Source organism: Aethalodelphis obliquidens, unplaced genomic scaffold (genome assembly GCF_003676395.1).
Source record: "Aethalodelphis obliquidens isolate GAN/ISIS:26980383/991018 unplaced genomic scaffold, ASM367639v1 scaffold23, whole genome shotgun sequence".
NCBI classification, from domain to species: domain Eukaryota; kingdom Metazoa; phylum Chordata; class Mammalia; order Artiodactyla; family Delphinidae; genus Aethalodelphis; species Aethalodelphis obliquidens.
This window is the reverse complement of record NW_020837967.1, coordinates 8,922,420-8,944,873: the sequence shown is the minus strand read 5'-3', so window position 1 is coordinate 8,944,873 and position 22,454 is coordinate 8,922,420. Positions and strand designations below refer to the sequence as shown.

Below are 22,454 nucleotides of genomic sequence, written 5' to 3'. Positions count from 1 at the left end.
TTACTATGTACTAATTATTATGTACTAATATGTATTACTAACAAAATGAGACATCATATTCCAAATATAAAGTAGTCAAATAAATGGTACTTACAAGAAACTACTTAGATGAAATTTCTCTTAGGTGAGTGAATTTCCTAAATAAAGGTACGGCAACTAATCAGATTTTCTTGTACCATTTCTAAGAGACATTAACATACATGGCCATCCTTTCCCTCTTATACAAAGAGAAAGTTGATTCAATGTACTTTTCAAAGCATAGCTTTAGCAAAAGTAGAGAAATTCTGAGTGTTTGCTTTGGCTAACATCTTCAGGCAGCTTAGAGAAACTGAATAGAGGCTCCAATCACTCAAAGTATTAATCCTACTTTCCAATTAGTAGACCCCACTGTTCCAGGAAGAAGCTAAGGAAATGATTAGATTTTGATTAAACTTTTCTAAAACTGGAAAGTACTGGAAGTTAATTGGGACATTCTGGAAAAAGCGTTTACTACTGCCGTTCACTACAGTACCACAAATAAAAATCAAATGGTTAGGTCTCCTTGTGATGCTATAATAGTTAATGAAATTTTTGAGGATATCTGCCATATCTAGAGAGAAGAGGTTTTTAAGATATGTTTCATCAAGCCTGGGTTTCTAAATAAAATTCCTAGTATCTATAAAAAGTGATTTGTTACAGAAATATAGGAAACCATTATAAAATTCAGAAACTCCTTATAAGTAGCATAATTATAAAACACTATTAAAAATGCTGCACTTGCTTTAACCATATAAAAACGTGCTCAACTTTACTCATAATAAAAGGAATGCAAATTAAAAGAAAAAAAGTGCTTCACTTGAACTTCATTATTAGTTGCTTTAATGGTAACCAGAAAGGAAGATGAAGAAGAAAACGTTAAAAACTAAAATCAGGAAAAAAACAACAACTATAATTAGGACCTATGAAATCGATTTCCAAATTTTTAACATAATCATATCAGGTAAATTTCATTAAACTAGATATAATTAAATGCATTTTACCTGTACAAAGATAATGTAACCATGTAAGTTTCCTTCCACTGAAATGCTGGCTATAAAATAATTCAAACTGTAAAAAAGAAAAAAGGAATCAAATTATTTTCAGCTTCTACAACCTAACTTACTTGGCTATCACTACACTAAAAAGTAAAAAAATTCATGTTAGAGAAGACATTAGAGCCCATCTGGTATATTTACTCATTTTACAGATGAGAAAACACATCTATGCAAGTTCCTGACAAAGATCATATAAATATCAGGCCAGCTCTTTTCACTTAAAACCCTGTCTGGGGTTCTTTCTACCAAACCACAGCCCTGCAAATTTAACTTTTTGTATAAATTCAGAAATTATCATTTTGAATGATATCAATTTGGACTTTATAAATAAAATCCCTGACCAAAACCACTACCATACGCATTTCAACATGAAAATATAAATCAAACCTTCATTTCTAGTCTCCTATTTGCCAACATATACCCTTGCTGAATGGACGGGTTGAATAATATCAGTGATCACTCCAAAAGTGACATCCACGATTTAACTTCCACATACAGTCAAACACTAATACAAGCAAAGCTTCAGAGGCCTGTCTTTGTATCTTTTGTTGACATTATTGTGAAAAATTAAATTTAACATTCTATTAACATAGCTTTAAAATTTTAAAAATTCCTCCCTCAGATTGAATGTAGGACATCAGTCCAAAAAATAGAGAGTTCATATCTTCTAAAGAGCTAGTACATAATCTACAGCGAGAAAATGATACTGAAATGTAAAAAAGGTAAAAACTCAACTTCCATATAAAACTGAAAAATAAATATATTCATCACATCACAATTCAGAATTGTGGGCATACTTTTAGCATGACGAGCCATATGTAATATACCTAAAGCTTTTATCTGTACTTCAAACTTTACTTTCTGTACTTTCAAAATGAAGTTTAAATAAAGCAATCAGCAACATTTGACCTGTAAGCTGCACTATGCCCACTCCTTACAACAAAAGTTCACAGCTACCAGCCAGGAGAACTGGTAAATTCTTTTAGCAATTTATTCCAAGATAGTCCTGGGAAGCTGAAACTTGAGCATTTTTTCCCTCCAATGGTGCAGCATTCTCCTCTATGAGCAAATTCACCAGCCCTTTGGCATGATAAATAGGAAATGACTGGCACCAGGAATACTTATGATTTTCTGCCTGGTCCTAATCTAGACAAAGAAAAAAATCAAAGTATGTCATGAAAGGATCCCAGAGGTATGCTCTGACTAATAATCTCCCTGGGTGTCAATAAAATTCAATTACTACTATACAATTTGTAATTATGAAACATTTATAAGGAATTTATGGACAAAAGCAAAATAAAACATTTTTGAAACTGAGAAAACCAAAGTTTAAAATGCTCTTTACAAATTATGTAAGTGCAAAACTAGCTTTAGAATGTATATTCCAAGCTCTGAAAGCACATGCTTTACCTCTTTATAGCCCTAGCAACTAGTACCATCATTAAAGTTTTATTGATGATATCAATATGCCAAAGAAAGCATTCCTTTATCCTTAAATTTAAAATCTGATTATAAAGATTCTCATATCCACAGCTAGTCAAGAACAAAAAGATTCAGTTCCAAAAGAGAGTAGTATCAATTCATCTGGTATTAAAAGACAAAAGTTGTAACATCTTGCTTAACGATATCATTAAATAACTGTGTTATCAAAGTTTATTAGTAATAAATATACCTTGACTAAACTTCTCATGTTAAAGTCAGGCTTAATAGTTATAATAATCAGGCTAACAGAGAGCATCTTTCAAATACCATTTGAGGGCATTAATTGAAACTCAAGGGGCCTTAAAAATGAATGTTTCATATTTGATGAGCGCATTCACTTCAAACAGAGAGCTGCACTAATATACACTACCTTATATTTCTTTAGTTATTATTCAGGTTTGTGGACCAGGTACAAAAGTAGATTTAAGATATACTGGTCTAATATGCAAAATAAAGTACTTTTTTTTTTTTAAGATTTTCTGATGTGGACCATTTTTAAAGTCTTTATTGAATTTGTTACACTATTGCTTCTGTTTTATGTTCTGGTTTTTTTGCCCCAAGGCACGTGGGATCCTAGCTCCCCACCCAGGGATCGACCTGCGTCCCCACCTGCCCCGACTGGAAGGCAAAGTCTCAACCACTGGACCGCCAGGGAAGTCCCCAAAATAAATTGCTTTCAATTAAAGCTTAATTTCCGTAGTTTTAAGATACGTGTAAAATGGATGTGATTTCTGATAAACAGCTATATTTAAGGGAAAGATGGGAAATATCTAGACGACCATTAAAGCAAAGGGAATTAATTTACATGTGAAAAATAAAATAATAAATACACAGATGGATTTTCATTCTTATGTGGCTGAAAACTTGGATTTACTAGGAGAAATGTAAGGACAAACTCCCTCTACTGGTAATTAGAGAAAGTCCAAACTGAGAGAATGATATGCTTGGAATCATAATTTATAGTCAGAAAGAAACCCACTTCCTGTTTGTAAATGAGGACACTGGAACCTGGGGAAGGTCATATGTTAATAAATAAAGTTTAAGGGGTTGATTCCAGTACTCCAATAATTACTGGCAAATAATTATTTCAAGGAGAAAGGGAAGAATAACAAACTTAAACGAGATTTTAGTTCTGCCAGCCCCCACCCTGTCCTTTAATTTCGATTGGAAAAGCAGGTTCTTAAGAAGAAATAAGGTTTAAGACTGTCAAAGGTGAGGGGTCAGTTTTCTTTCTCTTGCCTGGTCACAAATACATCAAAGTGCTTTACACCTGGTTACCCCATCCCCTGCCCTGGGATCATATTCTGCCCATCCAAACAAATGCTCTTCTTCATGAAGTTTCTAAGATGGTTTGCACTATCATGCCTTTCCAAAGACGCAGAAAATCCTAAATTAGACTCCTATTTGGAAAGTCCACCTTATGCATGGTATCTTGAAATCTACCTGGCTACTCTGCTATTACCACTACTATCACTATTAACTATTACTTCTACTTTCAGCATTTATTGAGTACTTCTTATATACCAGACTAAGCGCTTTACATATTTCATCTTCATATTAACACTCTGAGTAGTAGTATTATCAGTTAACAAAAAATTCGGAAGTTATTTGAACAAAGTCACAGAGCACAGTAAACGGAAGAGCAGACATTTAAAATCAGGAGTTATGATTCTGGAGCTTACACTGTGTTACTTGATTTATAATCCTTATTTTGAAAGAAGCAAAAATAACATACATACATAATGTAATGATTCAAACTACACACTGTGAACATCTCCAGTAAATAGTGTAATGAAATACCATTTTCATTTTAAACTTCATAAACATATGCATAACTCACTGGTTCACAACCTCAAGTTACTGCCCAAGTAAAAGACTATTAAAAGATAAGCCTCCTTTGGTGAGTTAGAGAATCAAAAAGGGTCAGTTTCAAAAGAAACGAAAACATGTTCATCCACGCAAAAACTTGTACGTGAATGTCCATAGCAGCATTACTTACACACCCCAAAGTCAAAACAGCCCAAACGTCCAACAGCTGATGAATGGATAAATAAAATGTAGTGTCTCCATACAATGGAATATTATTTGGCAATAAAAAGGGATGAACCACTGGCACAGACTCAAACATGGATGGACCTTGACATTCTTCTGCAAAGTGAATGAAGGCAGTCACAAAAGCACGCGTGACATAGCTCTATATGAGATGTCCAGAACAGGCAAATCTACAGAGAAAGAAAGCAGATTGCCTAGGGCTAGGGAGAGGGGAGGGAGTTGGGGAAGGCGAGGAGTGACTACTGATACATAGGGGGTTTCTTTTAGGGTAATTAAAATGTTCTAAAATGGTGCTGGTGGTTGCAAAGCTCTGTGAATATACTGAAAACCAATGAAAGTGTACACTTTGAGTGAACTGTATAGTGCTGTGGCCTGAATGTTGTGTCTCCCCAAATTCATATTGAAATCCTGACGCCCAATGTGATGGTTTTAGAAGGTGGGGCCTTTGGGAGGTGCTTAGATCATGAGGATGGAGCCCTCATCTATGGCATTAGTGCTCTTATGAAAGAGACCCCACAGAGATTCCTAGCCCCTTCCACCATGTGAGGACACAGCAGGAAGTCTGTCACCTTAGGCCCTCATCCCACCGTGCTGGCACCCTGGCCTCAGACTTCCAGCCTCCAGAACCATAAGAAATCAATCTCTGTCATTCACAAGCCACCCAGGCTGTGGTATTTTGTTACGGCAGCCTGATACAATGACTACAAGACTACATGACTAAGCCGTATGGTACAAGTTACATCTCAACAGCTGTTAAAGATGTAGTCTCCACAGTCTCTTTAAAAGCTTTGGGTAAGAAGTCTATGGTTTCTATTCAGTCACACTTTAAAGCCATTTTTACTTGAATTTTCCAGCTTCAATCTATTTTTTCTAGAATATTTCACATTCTACATATATTTACCTAAATTACAGCCCAGAATAAAAATAACTATTATAAGGGATAAATGAATTATAAAGATGGCTCAATATTCAAATGAAAAATTAGAAAATGATTGTTGTAAGTACTGGATTCTAAACTTTCTTATAATATCAAAATCCTTGTAATTTAGAACTACTTAAGACAGATAACAGGTTTACTAAGAATAAGAGACATGCTTTGACAAAGAACTGACACCCTTAGCATTTTAGTTTTAATATTAGAAACTACAATAATTTACAGTCTTCCTCAGTACCCTCCTTTTTAGGGAGGGTACTGAGGAAGAATAACAATAACAAGGCAGAATAACAATAATTTGTGAATATATTTTTATATCACGTGAGCCCTCAAGACTTCGGAGAAATATTTAAAGTGATATAACGTGAAGATAATTATTAAAATTCCTTAGGTCTTCCAATATATTTTCTGCCAACTTGCCATCTGTACACTTTTTTCCAATTCCTGGGGAATCGCAAATGTAGATGAAGGAGCCTGAGTAAGAGGCCATGCACCAGCCTAGAAGGAGAAAAGTCAAATAGTTAAACATCTCACTTGAAAGTAAATGTTTATAAAATAATTTAAGCAACTAAAGCACCTTTTTCTCCTTCCTCAAAATGTTGATAAAACCCACCAGCATTACTATCAAGGCACGGTTCATTCCAGATCAATATAACATATAACTTTAGAAGCTATAATATTCTGGTTGAAAGAAAGGTAATCAGGCATCAATCTATTAATCATTTGTATCAGAGTATTTGAAATGGTTAGTAAATGCTCACAATGAAACACATATTCATACCTGTAGAACATATATTTGAAAACTAATTCCCAAATCTATTACTGTGTCTTGATTTTTGATAAAATTGTTGAACTTATTGTTCAGATCCGCACTGACACTCATATCTGTGTACATCCGATGTAGCTTGCTGGTAAATTCATAACCACAGGCTTGCTGTAAAAGAAAGTTTTAAAAAACATATGACTTAAAAACAAAAACAATAAACCATACTGATTATTAAGAATGCTTTGCTACTGCTAGGTCTATGGTCAAAGGTCCTGCTTGTACACTTACACCAAAGGCCTGTATTATTCATGACCCAAAGCAGCTATTCAAAACCTTTCAAAAGTTCCTTTTTTTTTTAATGCAGATTAAATAAGTGAATGAAAACATATATTCATGAAACAACAAATTTCCCTTTAAAACAAGAACTTTTCTATAAATCTGTATATCATTTCAACAGTACAAAATGCTCCATTACTAAATGTAAGATGATACCTTATAATGTTTACAGATAGTATCAAATACACATGAAAGATAACTGGGAATATTTGTTAAAAAGGAGGGGTACTGAGGCAGATTTTTAACACCATTAACTGAGTAATGAAGAAATCTATTTCTTTGAAGTTATTCAAAACTCTGCCATCACCAGGTCAGAAAATCTGGATCTCTAATCTTGGGATATAAAAAGCTTTGTTAACATTACCTCTAAAAATTAAAGGGTAAATTATTTTTGGTATATTTAAAAAGGACCACATATTCAATGTATACCATACAGGAAAATTATCAACTATTGAAAAACTCAGGATAAATAAAATTAGCAACTGCTTATCTTATCAGTGTGTAAGCTAAAATGACATAAAAGTGAACTGAAATTCAAATGCACTCCACAAAACTTGTACTTAAAGGAATATTTTAGGTGTGTTCATTTATACGTAATACAAGGTTTTTGTAAAGTTAACACGTTATCTTGTGGATGATTCTATATCAACATATAGAGAGACTTTGTCCTTTAATACAGCATTTGCATATCCCACCATGAGACTACACCACTTTACATTTAACCAGTCAACTGTTGATGAATTATTTCCTGTTATTACTCATATTGCTACAGTGAACATCTTTGTGTGCTAGTGGAATAATTTCTAGGACACTATCATATCAAAGGCCTACAGTACCTTTAATTTATTGATCATGGCTTCTTCAGAATCCATAGACATGGATAACCCATGAATTAAACGTTTCGCCAGCATTCTTGCGTAGAACTACATTAAAAAATATTTTAAAAGATTACTTCCTTTCTGATGATTTAAAGTTCAAAAATAAATCAAAGCTGACACATAAAACCTCTCGATTCACAACTTACCTTTTGAAAAACATCCTTATCGTCGATATATTTAAAGACAGTAATAAAGCTCGTGAGCTTGTCCTCTACTTCATTCTCTGTCATCCCCTTGGCTGATTTCTTCAGCAAGTTGTCACAGTACTTAGCGAGCTCAAATAGAAATTGACAGTAACGCTTTCAGAGGGCCCTTCTCAAAGGAGGCACAGTGGCAACAACACAAAATAAGATCACGGTCTTTGCCATCCTCAAGCTTATGTTTTAATAATCATGGACATGCACTAAAGAACTTGAAATATATGTCATCAGGGAAATTTTTAAAAAACTATAAACAGTAAAAAATCTAATCAACCCTGAATGATCAATACAGCAATGATATAAGTAATTAAGTTTTTTTTTTTTTTTTTTTTTTTTGCGGTACGTGGGCCTCTCACTGTTGTGGCCTCTCCTGTTGCGGAGCACAGGCTCCGGACGCGCAGGCTCAGCGGCCATGGCTCACAGGCCCAGCCACTCCGCGGCACGTGGGATCTTCCCGGACCGGGGCACGGACCCGTGTCCCCTGCATCGGCAGGCGGACTCTCAACCACTGCGCCACCAGGGAAGCCCAGTAATTAAGTTTTGATGGAACACCTAGGTGAGTTTTGAGCAGTTCTGTCATTTCTGACATTACATAAGTACTTTTTAAAAATCTCACAACAACCTTGTAAGCAAGTTTCCTTTAAAGGTTATCATTTTTCATCAAATTTCCTTTAGATCTCAGATAAAATAAAATCTCCATGTAAAGTAATGCAAATTATTTTAAAGCAGTCATACTTTCCAACCCAAACATTGTAAAATGGAATATTTTCTCCTTCAATTATTTCTTAAGAAAAGGCTACAGACGTGACCTACTGCATTCCTTAAATAAAAGCCAAATGATATACAGTGTTGATATGTTTTTATTTTTAATAATTAATTTCAACTACATTTTAAAAAAATGCTACAAAAACTAATTTGACATTCACCTCAGTTTTCATTTTCTAATGCTGACTTTTCATATGTTTACATTTATGCAACCATCAAACTTACCAATTCAGGTGCTTTGCAAACAGACTTGGGTTCTCTGTAATTTACAACTGATGTAAGGGCCTATATAGAAGACAGACCAGGAATTAGCCACCATTAATAGGGTAAAAACACAGCTGGCTCTATATATGCTATAATCTGTACGTCCAAAAATTACTACCCCACATAAAACATGGCATTTTGGGGGTAGTTTGTTAATACTGTTGTCATATCTAACACAGGGTAAACTCCTCTCACAGTGTCCCTCATGGTAATTATATAATGATTACATATAATCCTGTTCCTACTGAAAGATACTCTTCATAACTCATTACTGATATTTGAATACACATAAAATAAGACTATATTTTCAAAAATCTTACAACAACCATGTAGGCAAATTTAAATTTAAAAATTTGTAAAATATAATATTTACTTTTCTTTCAAATATTATTCATTATAGCCTAAGTATTATATTCAAAGGAAAAATGAGCACTAAAGAATATTGAAATTATACATGTATTTTTCAGAACATACTAGTGTATTAACAAGTCTCCTTTTATAGCATAATCACGGGAAGTTCAATTCCCATATAATTCAAGCATTCAATCATTCAACTACTCACTTAAAAGTTAAGTTACACACTTCTATTTTGACTTTCACTATGAAATTGGTTGGTTAAGGTGAATCTCCATCTCCAGATTAGAAATCTCACAATTAGAAGCCCTAATTCTGAAACTACCTTAAAGAATAATGATTAAATGAAGAAAATCATATATAGATAAGAATATATGTATTAAAAAATTACCTTATCCAACGCACTCATAAAGTGCTGATCACCATTCAAAACAGTGTTGATAAGCTGAACAAATTTACCATGTACTTCCAGAACTGACTCCACAAATAGTGTTGGCATCTAAAAATATGAAATACAAAGTACAAAACCACATTTTAAGAAGTTCAAGGGTATAATTTGGCTTAGTGAAGAGTTGTTTAAGAGTAAAGTTTTCCCTAAGCAAATAATGTTACACACGACACACACCCTCAAAAAATGTTTTTAGCTAAGACGGTCTTTAAAATCTAAAACTTTGATGTTGAAGTTAGCTGTCATTCAACACTGTAAATGCAGGACTGTAGTTCCTCTGCTAGAAGAACCCATGGAAAAAACACTTCTTTCTGGTGCTGGAATTCTGTATCTTAAGTGTAACAAGATACAATCTCAGAACTACCAGGCCTATCACTTTCATAGAGGATTATGTAAATAAAAACGGCCTTCAAAGGCACTGAAGGCTGAGAGAGAGAGGAGAAGTTAAAAAGCCATTATCTGTGAAAATTGAGACCCCTAGAGTTGGGCAGTACAGTTCCCCACATCTCAGAGAGAAGAAATACCTAGTAGTGCAAAAGTGAGTTTTCATTCTTAATGGAGATAACTATGAAGTTAGACCTAAGACTTCTAAGTCAGCTAAAATTATCTGAGTCTCCTACAAACGCATTCTCTTGTATTTGCATCTCCCAGGCCTTGACACCAAACTCTATGCCTCTGTGCCCAATGTCATTCCACACCCTGAATCTGTAAAACTAATATAAACTAAGAAACCTAATAAATAATACAGGCTATTAGATGTAAGCAATATAAATTAATAGTTTTACAAAAAATGGGAAAGCTTATGCATTGCTGTGGCAGGACATAACATCTAAGAATTATCTGCCAAAGACAAATAAACCTACAACTAAGGAGATCAGCATTTAATAAATGCTCCTGAACAATGAGGTCTATACACAGATCACTGCATCACAGGAGGAGCAAACAGCTCTACATAGGAAAGAGAAGTGACATGTGATGTCATGTCTATCTTATTTGTCAACCATCACTAGTAAAAACAAAGAAGGTGGTCCAACAAAATTTGACAATAGGAACACACTTTGATAGGAGACACCTTATTGTAAACAGTAATTTAAATGGCAGGGAACTCTTAAGATGGGGATTAAGGATATGAAGGTCACTGCTGGGTATTTTGGGTAGTAAGCATATATTTAGGGAAGATAGTTTTAATCCAAATTTGCTTCCCGAGCTATCAAATCCAGGGCATGTAAAAGGAAATCAAATTGTAAGTTGTCTATATTATCACTGATTAATACCATTACCACTACAACTAACTAAACATTAATGCCAGTTACACAGAAACAAGACTGTTTAGAAACAGCAAACAGGGACTTCCATGGCGGCGCAGTGGTTAAGAATCTGCCTGCTAATGCAGGGGACATGGGTTCGAGCTCTGGTCCAGGAAGATCCCACGTGCTGTGGAGCAACTAAGCCCGTGAGCCACAACTACTGAGCCTGCGCTCTAGAGCCCGCGAGCCACACTACTGAGCCCATGCGCTGCAACTACTGAAGCCCGCACGCCTAGAGCCCGTGCTCTGCAACAAGAGAAGCCACCGCAATGAGAAGCCCGCGCAGCACAACGAAGAGTAGCCCCCGCTCACCGCAACTAGAGAAAGCCAGCGCGCAGCAACGAAGACCCAACACAGCCAAAAATTAATTATTAATTAAAAAAAAAGGAAAGATCAAACATACTTTTCTGTGAGAAATTAATTAACAATTGCTAAATGAACATGACAGTGTGTAGGAAGAAGTTTATTTTATTCACTGATTTTCTAATAATTGATAATTCCAAAATGTGTCCAACAACTTCTAGGTTTGAACATTTTAATAAAGACGTTTCATTTATTGGCATGGTAGGACTTTTCTTTCATGCTTTTAAACAGTAAAGTCAAAAGAAAAACTCCATGATAATCTGATTAAGAGAAAAATTTTCCAGTTCCTTATGTAACTCACATTTTCCTGAGTAAGATTACTGGTTGCTCTAAGGCCCTCATCATGGATATGATTTTGCAGCTCCTGAATCATATGAGGTAAACCAGTGGACACAGCACGGAGTAAGACATACATATTTGCCATGTCTGAGGGGAAAAAGAAATTTATTATTAAATTTCCAAATAGTTTAAAAATGTTTTTAATATAATAGGTAATATATGGTTCCAAATGCAGAATTACAGAAGAGTATGCAGAGCCAGATCCCCACACCTTTCTCCCAATCACCCCATCCTCCTCCCCTGGGAAAGCAACGTTGTGGTTGTTTAGTATCTTCTCAAAGCTGTTTCCTACCCATTCAAGCAAATACGCTATTCTTCCCTCTGCCCCTTTTTATACAAATAGGGTAGCGTATTTATATTTTATACAAATAGGGTAGCGTACTATAAACAACACTTTAACTTAGAGATCTTTTTACATCAGTACACAAAGCATTTCCTCATATTTTACAACTGCTTAGCACTCCACTTTATGGCTACATTACAACAATTCCTTAACAATTGATGGGAATTTGGTTGTTTCCAATCTCTTGATATTGCAATGTTACAATTAATAATCCTGCATATGGGCAAGAATATCTGCAGTATAAATCCCTGGAAGTGGGACTGCCATGCAAAGCTTAGTCTTGCAGAAGGACCTTCTAGACAGAGCTCCCAGTGGCCAGGAGCTCCCTTGCCAACAAATGTTGTGATCTTTGCACTGAGAGGTGGAAAATGATATCTCAGTGTAGTGGGTTTTATTTTAAACTTTTTACTGAAGTATAACACACACACAGAAAAATGTACAAACCATAAGTGTGTATCTCAATGAATTATCACGAGTGAACCCCCCTCCCAAAGTTATCACCACCCACAGTAAGAAAGAGACATGACCTCCACTCAGAAGTCCCCTTCATACCTCTTTCCAATCACTACCCCTCCTGTTCTTCTGCAACGGTAATCACTGTCGTGACAGATTAGTTACTTACTAAACTAAACCAAACCACAGGTTCAGTTTGCCTCTTTTGAACCATTTATACAAATGAAATCATACAATTCTTTCATGCTTGGTTTCTTTGGTTCAACATGTTCATAAGGTTCACCTGTGTTGTATGAAGCTATAATGTGTTCCTTTTCACTCTCCTATAATATTTTATTGTGTGAATATGCAGTACTTTAATTCATTCTGCTGTTACTGGACATTTGAGCTGTTTCCAGTTTGGAGCTATTACAATGTTGCTGTGAGCATGCTTGTGCATGTCCTTTTGTGTATGTGTGCATGCATTTTGGGTGGGGGGTTGAACACCTATGAGAGCAACAGCTGGACCGCAAGAGATGTGTTTGCTCAGCATTAGCAGTCGCTCACTGGCAGTGTCTCAAGGTGGTTGCATTGATTTATACTCTAGGTCCAACATATAACAAGTTCCTGTTACTCTATACACTTCCACACACTTATTATTTTCAGTCTTTTTCATTTTATATCAAAATGTGACTAAGTACTGATACCTTAGTTTGGTTTTAATTTGCATTCCTCTGTTTTAGTGAGATTGAGAGCCTTTTTATATGTTTATTGGCCATTTGGATAACCTCTATTCTGCAGTGCCTGTTCAAACTTCTTGACTATTTTATATTTTGGACATAAACCTTTTTCAGGGATTGCAAATATATAACCGTATGACAGCCTTTTTTTTTTCTTTTTGAGTTATAACTGACATATGTTAGTTTCAGGTTTATAACATAATGATATTGGTATACACTGCAGACTGATCACCACAATCTGTCGAGTTAACATCTGTCACCGTACATATTTACAACTTTTTTCTTGTGATGAGAACTTTTTTATTTTATTTTTTTATTAATTTTTATTGGAGTATGGTTGCTTTACAATGTTGTGTTAGCCTCCACTGCACAAGAAATGAATCAGCCATACACATACAGATATCTCCCCGCTTTGGGACTTCCCTCCCATTTAGGTTACCAGAGTACATTAGGTAGAGTTCCCTGTGCTATGCAGTAGGTTCTCATTAGTTGTCTATTTTATACATAGTATCAATAATGTATATGTGTCAATCCCAGTCTCCCAATTCCTCCCACCACACCCCTTTCTCCCTTGGTATCCATACCTCTGTGTCTCTATTTCTGCTTTGTAAATAAAATCATCTATACCATTTTTCTAGATTACACACATAAGCGTCATTATACGATATCTGCGAGAACTTTTAAAATCTACTCTCTTAGCAACTTTCAAATATGCAACATGGTATTATTACCTATAGTCATCATGCTATACATTATTACATCCCCATGACTTATTTTTTTAATAACTGGAAGTTATTAAACCTTTTGACTCCCTTCAGCCATCCCCACTGACTCTGGCAACCACCAAGCTCTTCTCTGTATCCATGAGTTCATGTGTTTTGTTTTTTAGATTCCATGTATAAGTGAGATCACACGATATTTGTCTTTCTCTGTCTGACTTATTTCACTTAGCACAATGCCCTCGAGGTCGATCCATGTTGTTGCAAAATAGTAGATTTCATTTTTTTTTTTTTAATGGCTGACTGATATTTCTGTGTGTGTGTGTGTGTGTGTGTGTGTTTATTTTCAGCCATTCACCTATCAATGGACACTTAGGTTGTTTCCTTATTTTGGTTATTGTAAATAATGCTGCAATGAACATATATGAACAGGGTTCATATATTTTTTGGGGTGTTTTTGTTTTCTTTGGATAAATGCCCAGAAGTAGAATTGCTAGATCACATCATAGTTTTATTTTTCATTTTTATCCCACAACTGTACACGATGGTTCCCTTTTCTTCACATCCTCGCCAACATTTGTTATTTCTAGCCTTTTTGATAACAGTCATGCTAACAGGTGTGAGGTGATATCTTACTGGGGTTTGGAGTTGCATTTCCCTGATGATTAATAATGTTGAGCACCTTTTCATGTACCTGCTGGCCATCTGTAAGTCTTCTTTAGAAAAATGTCTGTTCAGATCTTTTCTTTTCTTTTCTTTTTTGTGGTACGTGGGCCTCTCACTGTTGTGGCCTCTCCTGTTGCGGAGCACAGGCTCCGGACGCGCCGGCTCAGCAGCCATGGCTCACAGGCCTAACCGCTCTACGGCATGTGGGATCTTCCCAGACCGGGGCACGAACCCGTGTCCCCTGCATCGGCAGAGGACTCTCAACCACTGTGCCACCAGGGAAGCCCTGATCTTCTCATTTTTTAATCAGTCTTTTTGCTATTGAGTTGTATGAGTCTTTTATATATTTTGGATATTAATCCCTTATCAGATAAGTGATTTGCAAATATTTTCTCCCATTCAGTAGGTCACCTTTTCATTTTGCTGATGGTTTCCTTTGCTGTGCAGAAGCTTTTTAGTTTGATGGAGTCCCACTTGTTTATTTTTGCTTTTGTTGCCTTTGCTTTTGGTGTCAGATTCAAAAAATCATCACCAAGACGGATGTCAAGGAGCTTAACGCCTTTGTTTTTTTCTAGGAGTTTTATGGCTTCAGGTCTTAGGTTCAAGTGTTAATTCATTTTGAGTTAATTTTTATGTAGGATATAAGACAGTGGTTCAGTTTCATTCTTTTGCATGTTTTTCAAAAACATTTATTAAAGGGATTGTCCTTTTCCCATTGTGTATTCTTGGCTCCTTTGTCCTATGACTGTCATTGTGATGCTATTTTGATGATCCAATGGTCTTAATGGTTTTTTAATGATCCAAAGTTTTTAATGATAAAGTAGTCAACTTGATCAATCTTTCCTTGTGGTTAGTGCTTTCTGTGTCTTATTTAAAATATTTTTCTCTACCTCCAAGGTCATGAAGTTATTCTCCTATATTATCTTCTGGAAGTGTTACTGCTTTACATTGAGATCAAAAGCCCAAAATGAATTGATCGATTTTGTATATGGTGTTTGAGGTAGAGATCAAATTTTGCTTTTTTCCCACATGGATATCCAAAAGACCTGGCGCTGTGCGTTCAAAACACTATCCTTCACCCACTGCTCTGCAGGGCTGCCTTAGTCTTAAATGAAGTATCTACATATGTATGGGTTATTTCTTGGCTTTTTATTTTATTCCATTCGTCTCTTTGCCTATCCTTGCACCAACGCCTCATATTCCTAATTACTGTGGTTTTTACAAGTCATGCTATCCCGCAGTTTTCGCATCATGCTCTTCAAAATTGTCTTGAAGAGTAAGTATAACTTTCAGAGTTTCAGAGTGTAAAAAAAGAATCTTGGGTTTTGAGAAGATTGCCCTGGATCTATAAATCAATGTTGCTTTCATGAATGTTTAGTTTTCTGTGTAGGTCTGACACGTATCTTGTTACATTTATTCCCTGCTATTTAAAAATCCTTATTGCTTTTTTCTTAAAAATTCCATTTTATTCACTGCTTATTGTTAACATTTCGTTGTATTTTCATTTTGTATTTCCCCTATTTTGAGTGAGACTGAGCATCTTCACATATTTAAAATCTATTTATATTTCATTTTCATGTTCTTTGTCTTTTCTCCTCTTATTTACTAGAAACTCTTAATATATTCAGGAAATTAGCCCCTGTGATTTTTAAAAATGTGTAAACATATTTTCCCAGTTTTTCTTTTGACTTTAGAATACAGTTTGAAAATATACTTTTCCAAAACAATCTTTTAAAATAGATTACGTAAAAAGGCATATCGAATATTTTAGAGACTATTACTTAAATATGTTGGAAGTCTAAGGTAGCTGGAAGATGATGTAAAAAGTGGGTTTATAATTTAATTTCTATTCACATTGATGTTTGGTATCACTTACCATTTTTTTTCTCTTGTCGGATGATATTATGACATTCTGCATGTAAGAACTGTAAGTGGTCTGCTACCATTCGTTGCTGACATTCATGAATTACTTTAGTATATGAACTTGGATGTAAGTATTTTCGACATCGAATTTCTTCATCTTTTAATCTACCTAGAACCTTTAGAAATATATTCTTACAGTCAGAAACTACTATGAGAAAACACCTGTAATATCAATAAGTAACTTACATGGCAAAGTAACTTACAAATAAGAATTATATAACTAATTTAAACTCACATTCCATAAGTCATTTCAAAATTTTATTAAGCTGCTAGATGTCACCTACATTTCAGCACTGTCTTATGAACAGCACGGTCTTATGAAAAGTTAAATGGTCTGCATTTTGCCCTCATTTATTGACCCCAATCATCCTACATACAGACAACCTATATGCAATAGGAAACATGGGTAAGATCCTTACAAACCAGAATAGGTGGTCACTTTATGAATATTTAACTATCAAACTAGAAAGTAATTTACATCAACTGGATCATGTAGATTAAGCTAATTACTTTATGTTGATTCATCTTACAAAACAAACAGTATGTACATGATAGTGAACTATCACATTAAATATTCCACTAAATTTTTTTAAAGTAAAAAAAATTTAGTCATAGTCAAATATTTCAATCAAGATCTTTATTAAAGCTTATCCTATTAAAAAACCACTGAGGTACAAACAATACACTGGTTAACATCAACAAGAACCAGATAATAAAGATAATAGCCAGAGAATCTGGCTAATTTCTACCTCAAAAGAAAAACAGACCTAGCCATGTTTAGTATACAAACATGACTTTAACCTGCTTATGGATTAACTAAATAAAAAAGGAATTAGAATGTGGGTCTGAGGGAGGCAAGGGAGGATGAGAAAAGGAAAAAAATAAAATAATGAAAATGGGGGGCAGTGTGCATATCAATAAAAAGTAGATTAAGTTTGGAGTGCCTCAATGCAGGGCTTCAAATAAACCACCTGTAGCTGGCAGAAAAAGCCAAAGCTAGAGGAAAGATACAGAAAGGGAAGTAGGAAGGCCATATGAATTGTCTGTTAATTAAATGACCTATTCTTATAAATGTTATTTTCCAAATATAATCTCCAATGGCCTTCCTTTTAATAGTTTGAGATCTAGTTTACATATAATATGATTCACCCATTTAAAGTATACAATTCAGTGGTTTTTGGTATATTACATTATTAGTTTTTTTAAATTGTGGTAAAATATATGTAACATAAAATTTGTCATTTTAACCATTTTTAAGTGTACAATTCAGTAGCATTAATTATATTCACAATGTTGTGCAACTGTCTATTTCCAAAACTTTTTCATTACACCAAACAGAAACTGTGTAACCACTAAGCTATAACTCCCTATCCTCCCCTCCCAATAACTTCTAATCTATAATACTTTTTGTATTATTTTGTGTATTCTGGATATTTTATATAAGTGGAACCATACGATGTTTGTCCTTTTGTGTCTGGCTTATTTCACTCAACATAATATTCTCAAAGTTAATCCATGTTGTAGCATGTGTCAGAACTTTATTCCTTTTTAAGGCTGAATGATATTCCATTGTATGTATACACATTTTGCCTGTCTTTTCAACTCCTGAAAGGCATTTGGGTTGTTTCCATTGTTTGCCAATAGCCTGTTTTTGAGAACCAGATATAACAAGGAGAGTATGTATCCCTGATATTCTGTGTGTACTTCTCAGGATTGGATCTAGAACCTTTAACAAGAGTCTAAGATGTAAAAAGGGCTAAGTGCTAAGACCCACTGACTTAGTGTAGCCTGCACTTAACGGAGGAAAATGTCCTAGATAACTTCCTCAAGGTCCCAGAGCTAAAGAGTGACAAAGCATGAAAAGAATTAAACAACTCAGACTTCTGGACCTGGGCTTTGTGGAATATTCACCATTGTATCATATCAGTAAGTACTGATATTTCCTGACCTATGGCCTATGGAAGCCTCACTACAGCTATTCCACTTGAAACATTTTACCTTTTCTTAAAAAAATATATATTTATTTACATATTTATTTGGTTGCACTGGTTCGTAGTCGCGGCAGGCGGGCTCCTTAGTTGCAGCATGTGAACTCTTAGTTGTGGCATGCATGTGGGATCTAGTTCCCCACCCAGGGATCGAACCCAGGCCCCCTACATTGGGAGTGTGGAGTCTTAACCACTGCGCCACCAGGGAAGTCCCCATTTTACCTTTCTTAAAGGTAAACAAACTAACAAAAATCATCTGATAATAAAATGCTTGAAATCCAACACTGCTGATGAAACAATCTAGTTAAAATTTCTAACATATCTTATCTGATGACTGAATTTATAATCTCACTATTCTTTTACTGAGAAAATATACATGGAATTATAAATATGGTTATCAATGTGTTGGTTTAATGATTAAAATTTCTCGTGGAGGTTTTTCTCAGCCTTCCACAAACTTAACAGACCAAAAAGACCAAGTATCTAGAATTATTATATTTTTACTATTTTTTTCCTTCCATTTTAGAGGAAGATAAAAACCCCAACCCTTAGCTTTTGTACTTACCCTATTCCCTTATCTACTAAGCACAAAATATAGTTTATTTTGCCAAGAATATGAATATATATTAATTTTAAAGACAAGCAAATCTAGCAATCAGGATTTTATCAGAAAGCATCAACCACAATGAAAACTGGAATAGCACCTTTTCTATGGAAAATGCCATAGCAGGAACAATGATTTATCAATAGGTGTTGTACATTAACTATAACTCAGTGTAATGATCAAAAAAAAAGAACTTTTTCCACCAAAAAAATATATTAACTAAGATAACTAATATTAAATAAAACCATGCCTGATATATAATAGATGATGTAGTTAACATAATGTTTTCTTACCTTTTCCATATACTGTGAGCAATTTGATTCTTGTAATAAATTTGAAGCTTCTTGTTTGTAATACTCTCCTGTTTCAGTCAGGAAGGGAGACTCAAAGATTTCCTGATAAAACTAAATAAATCAATTAAATCATATTTAAAAAATTAGAACAGGCAACTTAAGAAATTAAAGGTCTAATTATTTATGTTTTTAAAGGAGGCTTTTTACCTTTAAGGGGAATTTTTTCTTATACTGTTCAACATGAACAAAGGAGTTAATAACCCCATGGATTACTTTCTGGTTTGGGTCTTCTCCACCACGATCACTAAAACAAGGTATAACACAAAACATTCTTGAGAATACAAATATCTATGGGAATATACCAAAGTATGCCACAATACGGCTGCTTATTCTATTGGTCTAATCACATTATGTATAAAGCATTTTAAAGGTCAATGCACACGATGCTTAAAAATGATTTTTCATATTGCAGCTGAATTAGTATTTATGATAGTTTATGTACATATTAGATTTCAATAAACAACAGAAAAGCTTAACTGTAAAATTAAAGATACTATGTTGACACTAAGATGATACTTCTTCAATTTTAATAAAGTAGCTATGAGCCTATCAATTCAAGACTTTAAATACCAGTGGTTAAGAATATTTGAATTTCACTCACCACAAACTCTATTACTAAGAGGATGTGGTCTGAGAATGCAGTCTTTGAACCATCACAAGTATGCCTACAGTAACCTGATGAGACTCATTCCTCAAAGGTACACTCTAATACAATATATCGCTCATTAAAATGACTAATAACTGTTGTTCTCTCTCTAAGAGGTCTGCCAGAGCCACTGAGTTGCTTTCATTTAAGCACAAAGGTATTTCTCTACTTAGAAATTTAGGGAGATATGTTGTAATATTTCTATATTCTGTTACAGTTACAAAGGGATCTAAAATCATCTCAGTTATTCATGTGACATTTTGGTAAGTTCCTACTTAGTCAAGGGTACTACTGTGATGCAAGTCTTAATCACAATAAGAAATGAAGGTGAAGTTTGGCTTTTATAATTACAGAAATAGGAAAATGAAATAGGAAAAAAATAAGAGTGGACCTAAAGCCACAGTAAAACGGTCTGGCTCTGTGTTGGAAGTTTCTGACTCCAGTAATAATGCTCAAATCAAACCATTATACAGTCAAAGGTTTACCTTTCCATGGTAATCTTCCACCTCACTTTAAAATATTTTTTTCTTTGAATTAATAATTATTTTACAAAGAAAGCAACAGAAAAATATATTATCATCATTTCCTAGTAAAATCTTCTGGTTTTCGTACTGGGATATAAAGATTTTCTAACATTTAAGGAAAGTATTGTGGCAATTACCTTTATATATCAGTGTCCCTCCCTGCCTCTGCCTCCCTCTAATCCTCATTCTGTCTCCCATTAATTATCTGGATATTCTGGGAAAAGTTTGTTGTGCTTGAATTAATATGGCTACAGTCCTTCTGACAGTCACAGAAATGTAGTTACAAAGTCTACATTTTGATATAAGAACTAATAAGAACGATGAGTTCATACAAGGTGACACATGGTGAGCTCCTTTCCTCTGCTGACCTTCCCTCTTAAGCCCAAATTAAATCTGCTGAAATAATGATATAACCTATTCCATTGATTTGGAGCGCATTACTTTTTGCCTTTTAACTTTGTCTGGGACCAAATGAAAATCAGTCAAAAGTGAGAAATATCTAAATATTTGGAAAATCAGGTTACCTAAAATTATTTTCATGACCAAATCCTACTGTCCCTGCTCAGCACCAGGAAAACGTCCACTGCTGCTATTCTCAGCACTCCTGCCATTTGTTTCTGACCCCAAAAGGCCCAGAGAAGCGGGAATCAGGTAAGGCAGTGCCTAGAAAGAACATCGACATTCCTACTGCTTAATAACTAAATTGTCCTCTCCTGTAAGAAGAACATCTGAACTCAGAAACTCTTAGGCATAATTATTCAATTCACCATACACTTTGATAACTGCACAAAAGGTACAATAGAAAATCATTGTAATTTATTTCTATTAGGCTGACAGATAATGAAAATAAACTGAAATGATGCTAAGTTAGTACTATATAAAAGCAATGACTAAGCTGGTTATCTGAATAAGCTCTGGTCTCATCTAAGAACAGTGATCCCAAGAGACGAGGCTTGAGAAAAGAATATGAAGAATTTTTAGAGTATGGCTCATTATTTGATCTTGACAGAACTAAGTGGAAAATGCCTACAACAACCATAATGAAATCACTCAGCTGGGAGGATGGGAACTAATAGGAATAGTTTATTGTAGCCCCTAAGACCAGGGTTTTGGAGTCAGACTACCTAGGTTCAAGTTCTGGCTGCATTAATATGTCACCTTGTGCAGGTGCTTATTAACCTTTAGTACTCAGAGATGTCCCCTTCTGTAAAGTGGGGGTAAGAAATGTATGTACTCTCACGAGGATATGGTAAAGATTATGCATAATCCAAGAAAGTACGTAGCACAGTGCCTGGTACATGAGTAAACCATCAATAAGCTAGTATTTTAAGTACAGATAGGCGCAAAATGGAAGCATTTTCAATAAATTAGAGAGGAGAAGAAAGCTAAGAGACCAAAAAAAGCACTAACTGTGATTTTAAAACCAAGGCATTTTAGAGAGCAGACCAGGTTTGCGATGGTCATTAAAAGTTAGGCTGGAACTCTCAAAAGTCCTGATTCTGATATGTGACAATGGGTAAATTAATCTCTTGGTGAAACTCCCATTCACCCCCTATGATTAAAATGAGAATATGGTTCCAACAAATTAAATGCAGCCTCCTGCTCTCACTCCAAATCTGAGAAGTGACAGGAAGGATACTTTTTAACACTCCATTGTTGGCTGTAGCCCTTGGACCTGTAGAAATTGAAAAAAAGAGAATGAAGACTAGATAGCACAGAAAAACAAAGTACAGACCAAAATGCACAAGAGAAAGAACTGCTAAAGGGAGGGGGTGGAAGATAGTGAAGGAGGACAGGCAAGAAGTGGTGTTACTGAAAGCGGGCTGGCACAAAACCAGCAAGGTCATCAGCAGACTAGCTGCTCTGCGTGTCCCTGCAGGAGCAGTGAGTGTGGTACCACGAGGAAGGGAAGTGCCTGCGCCCAGACTGCCCCCAGACTGTGCCCAGACTGCCCC

The 22,454-nt window shown here is 35.0% G+C and overlaps 1 protein-coding gene across 3 annotated transcripts in view; it reads right to left on the bottom strand.

Annotated features, from left to right (window-relative positions):
- CUL2 (cullin 2) overlaps positions 1-22,454 on the bottom strand; it is an 80,422-nt gene that overhangs the window by 9,036 nt on the left and 48,932 nt on the right. For all 3 annotated transcript variants that reach the window (XM_027121734.1, XM_027121732.1, XM_027121733.1), the window contains exons 7-17: positions 19,477-19,573; positions 19,270-19,380; positions 16,338-16,500; positions 11,524-11,648; positions 9,496-9,603; positions 8,712-8,771; positions 7,668-7,796; positions 7,480-7,566; positions 6,323-6,475; positions 5,962-6,039; positions 1,020-1,086 (exon numbers count right to left, since the gene is read on the bottom strand). In XM_027121734.1, the coding sequence (XP_026977535.1) occupies positions 1,020-1,086; positions 5,962-6,039; positions 6,323-6,475; positions 7,480-7,566; positions 7,668-7,796; positions 8,712-8,771; positions 9,496-9,603; positions 11,524-11,648; positions 16,338-16,500; positions 19,270-19,380; positions 19,477-19,573 (1,178 nt within the window). The remainder of the gene's footprint in view (positions 1-1,019; positions 1,087-5,961; positions 6,040-6,322; positions 6,476-7,479; positions 7,567-7,667; positions 7,797-8,711; positions 8,772-9,495; positions 9,604-11,523; positions 11,649-16,337; positions 16,501-19,269; positions 19,381-19,476; positions 19,574-22,454) is intronic.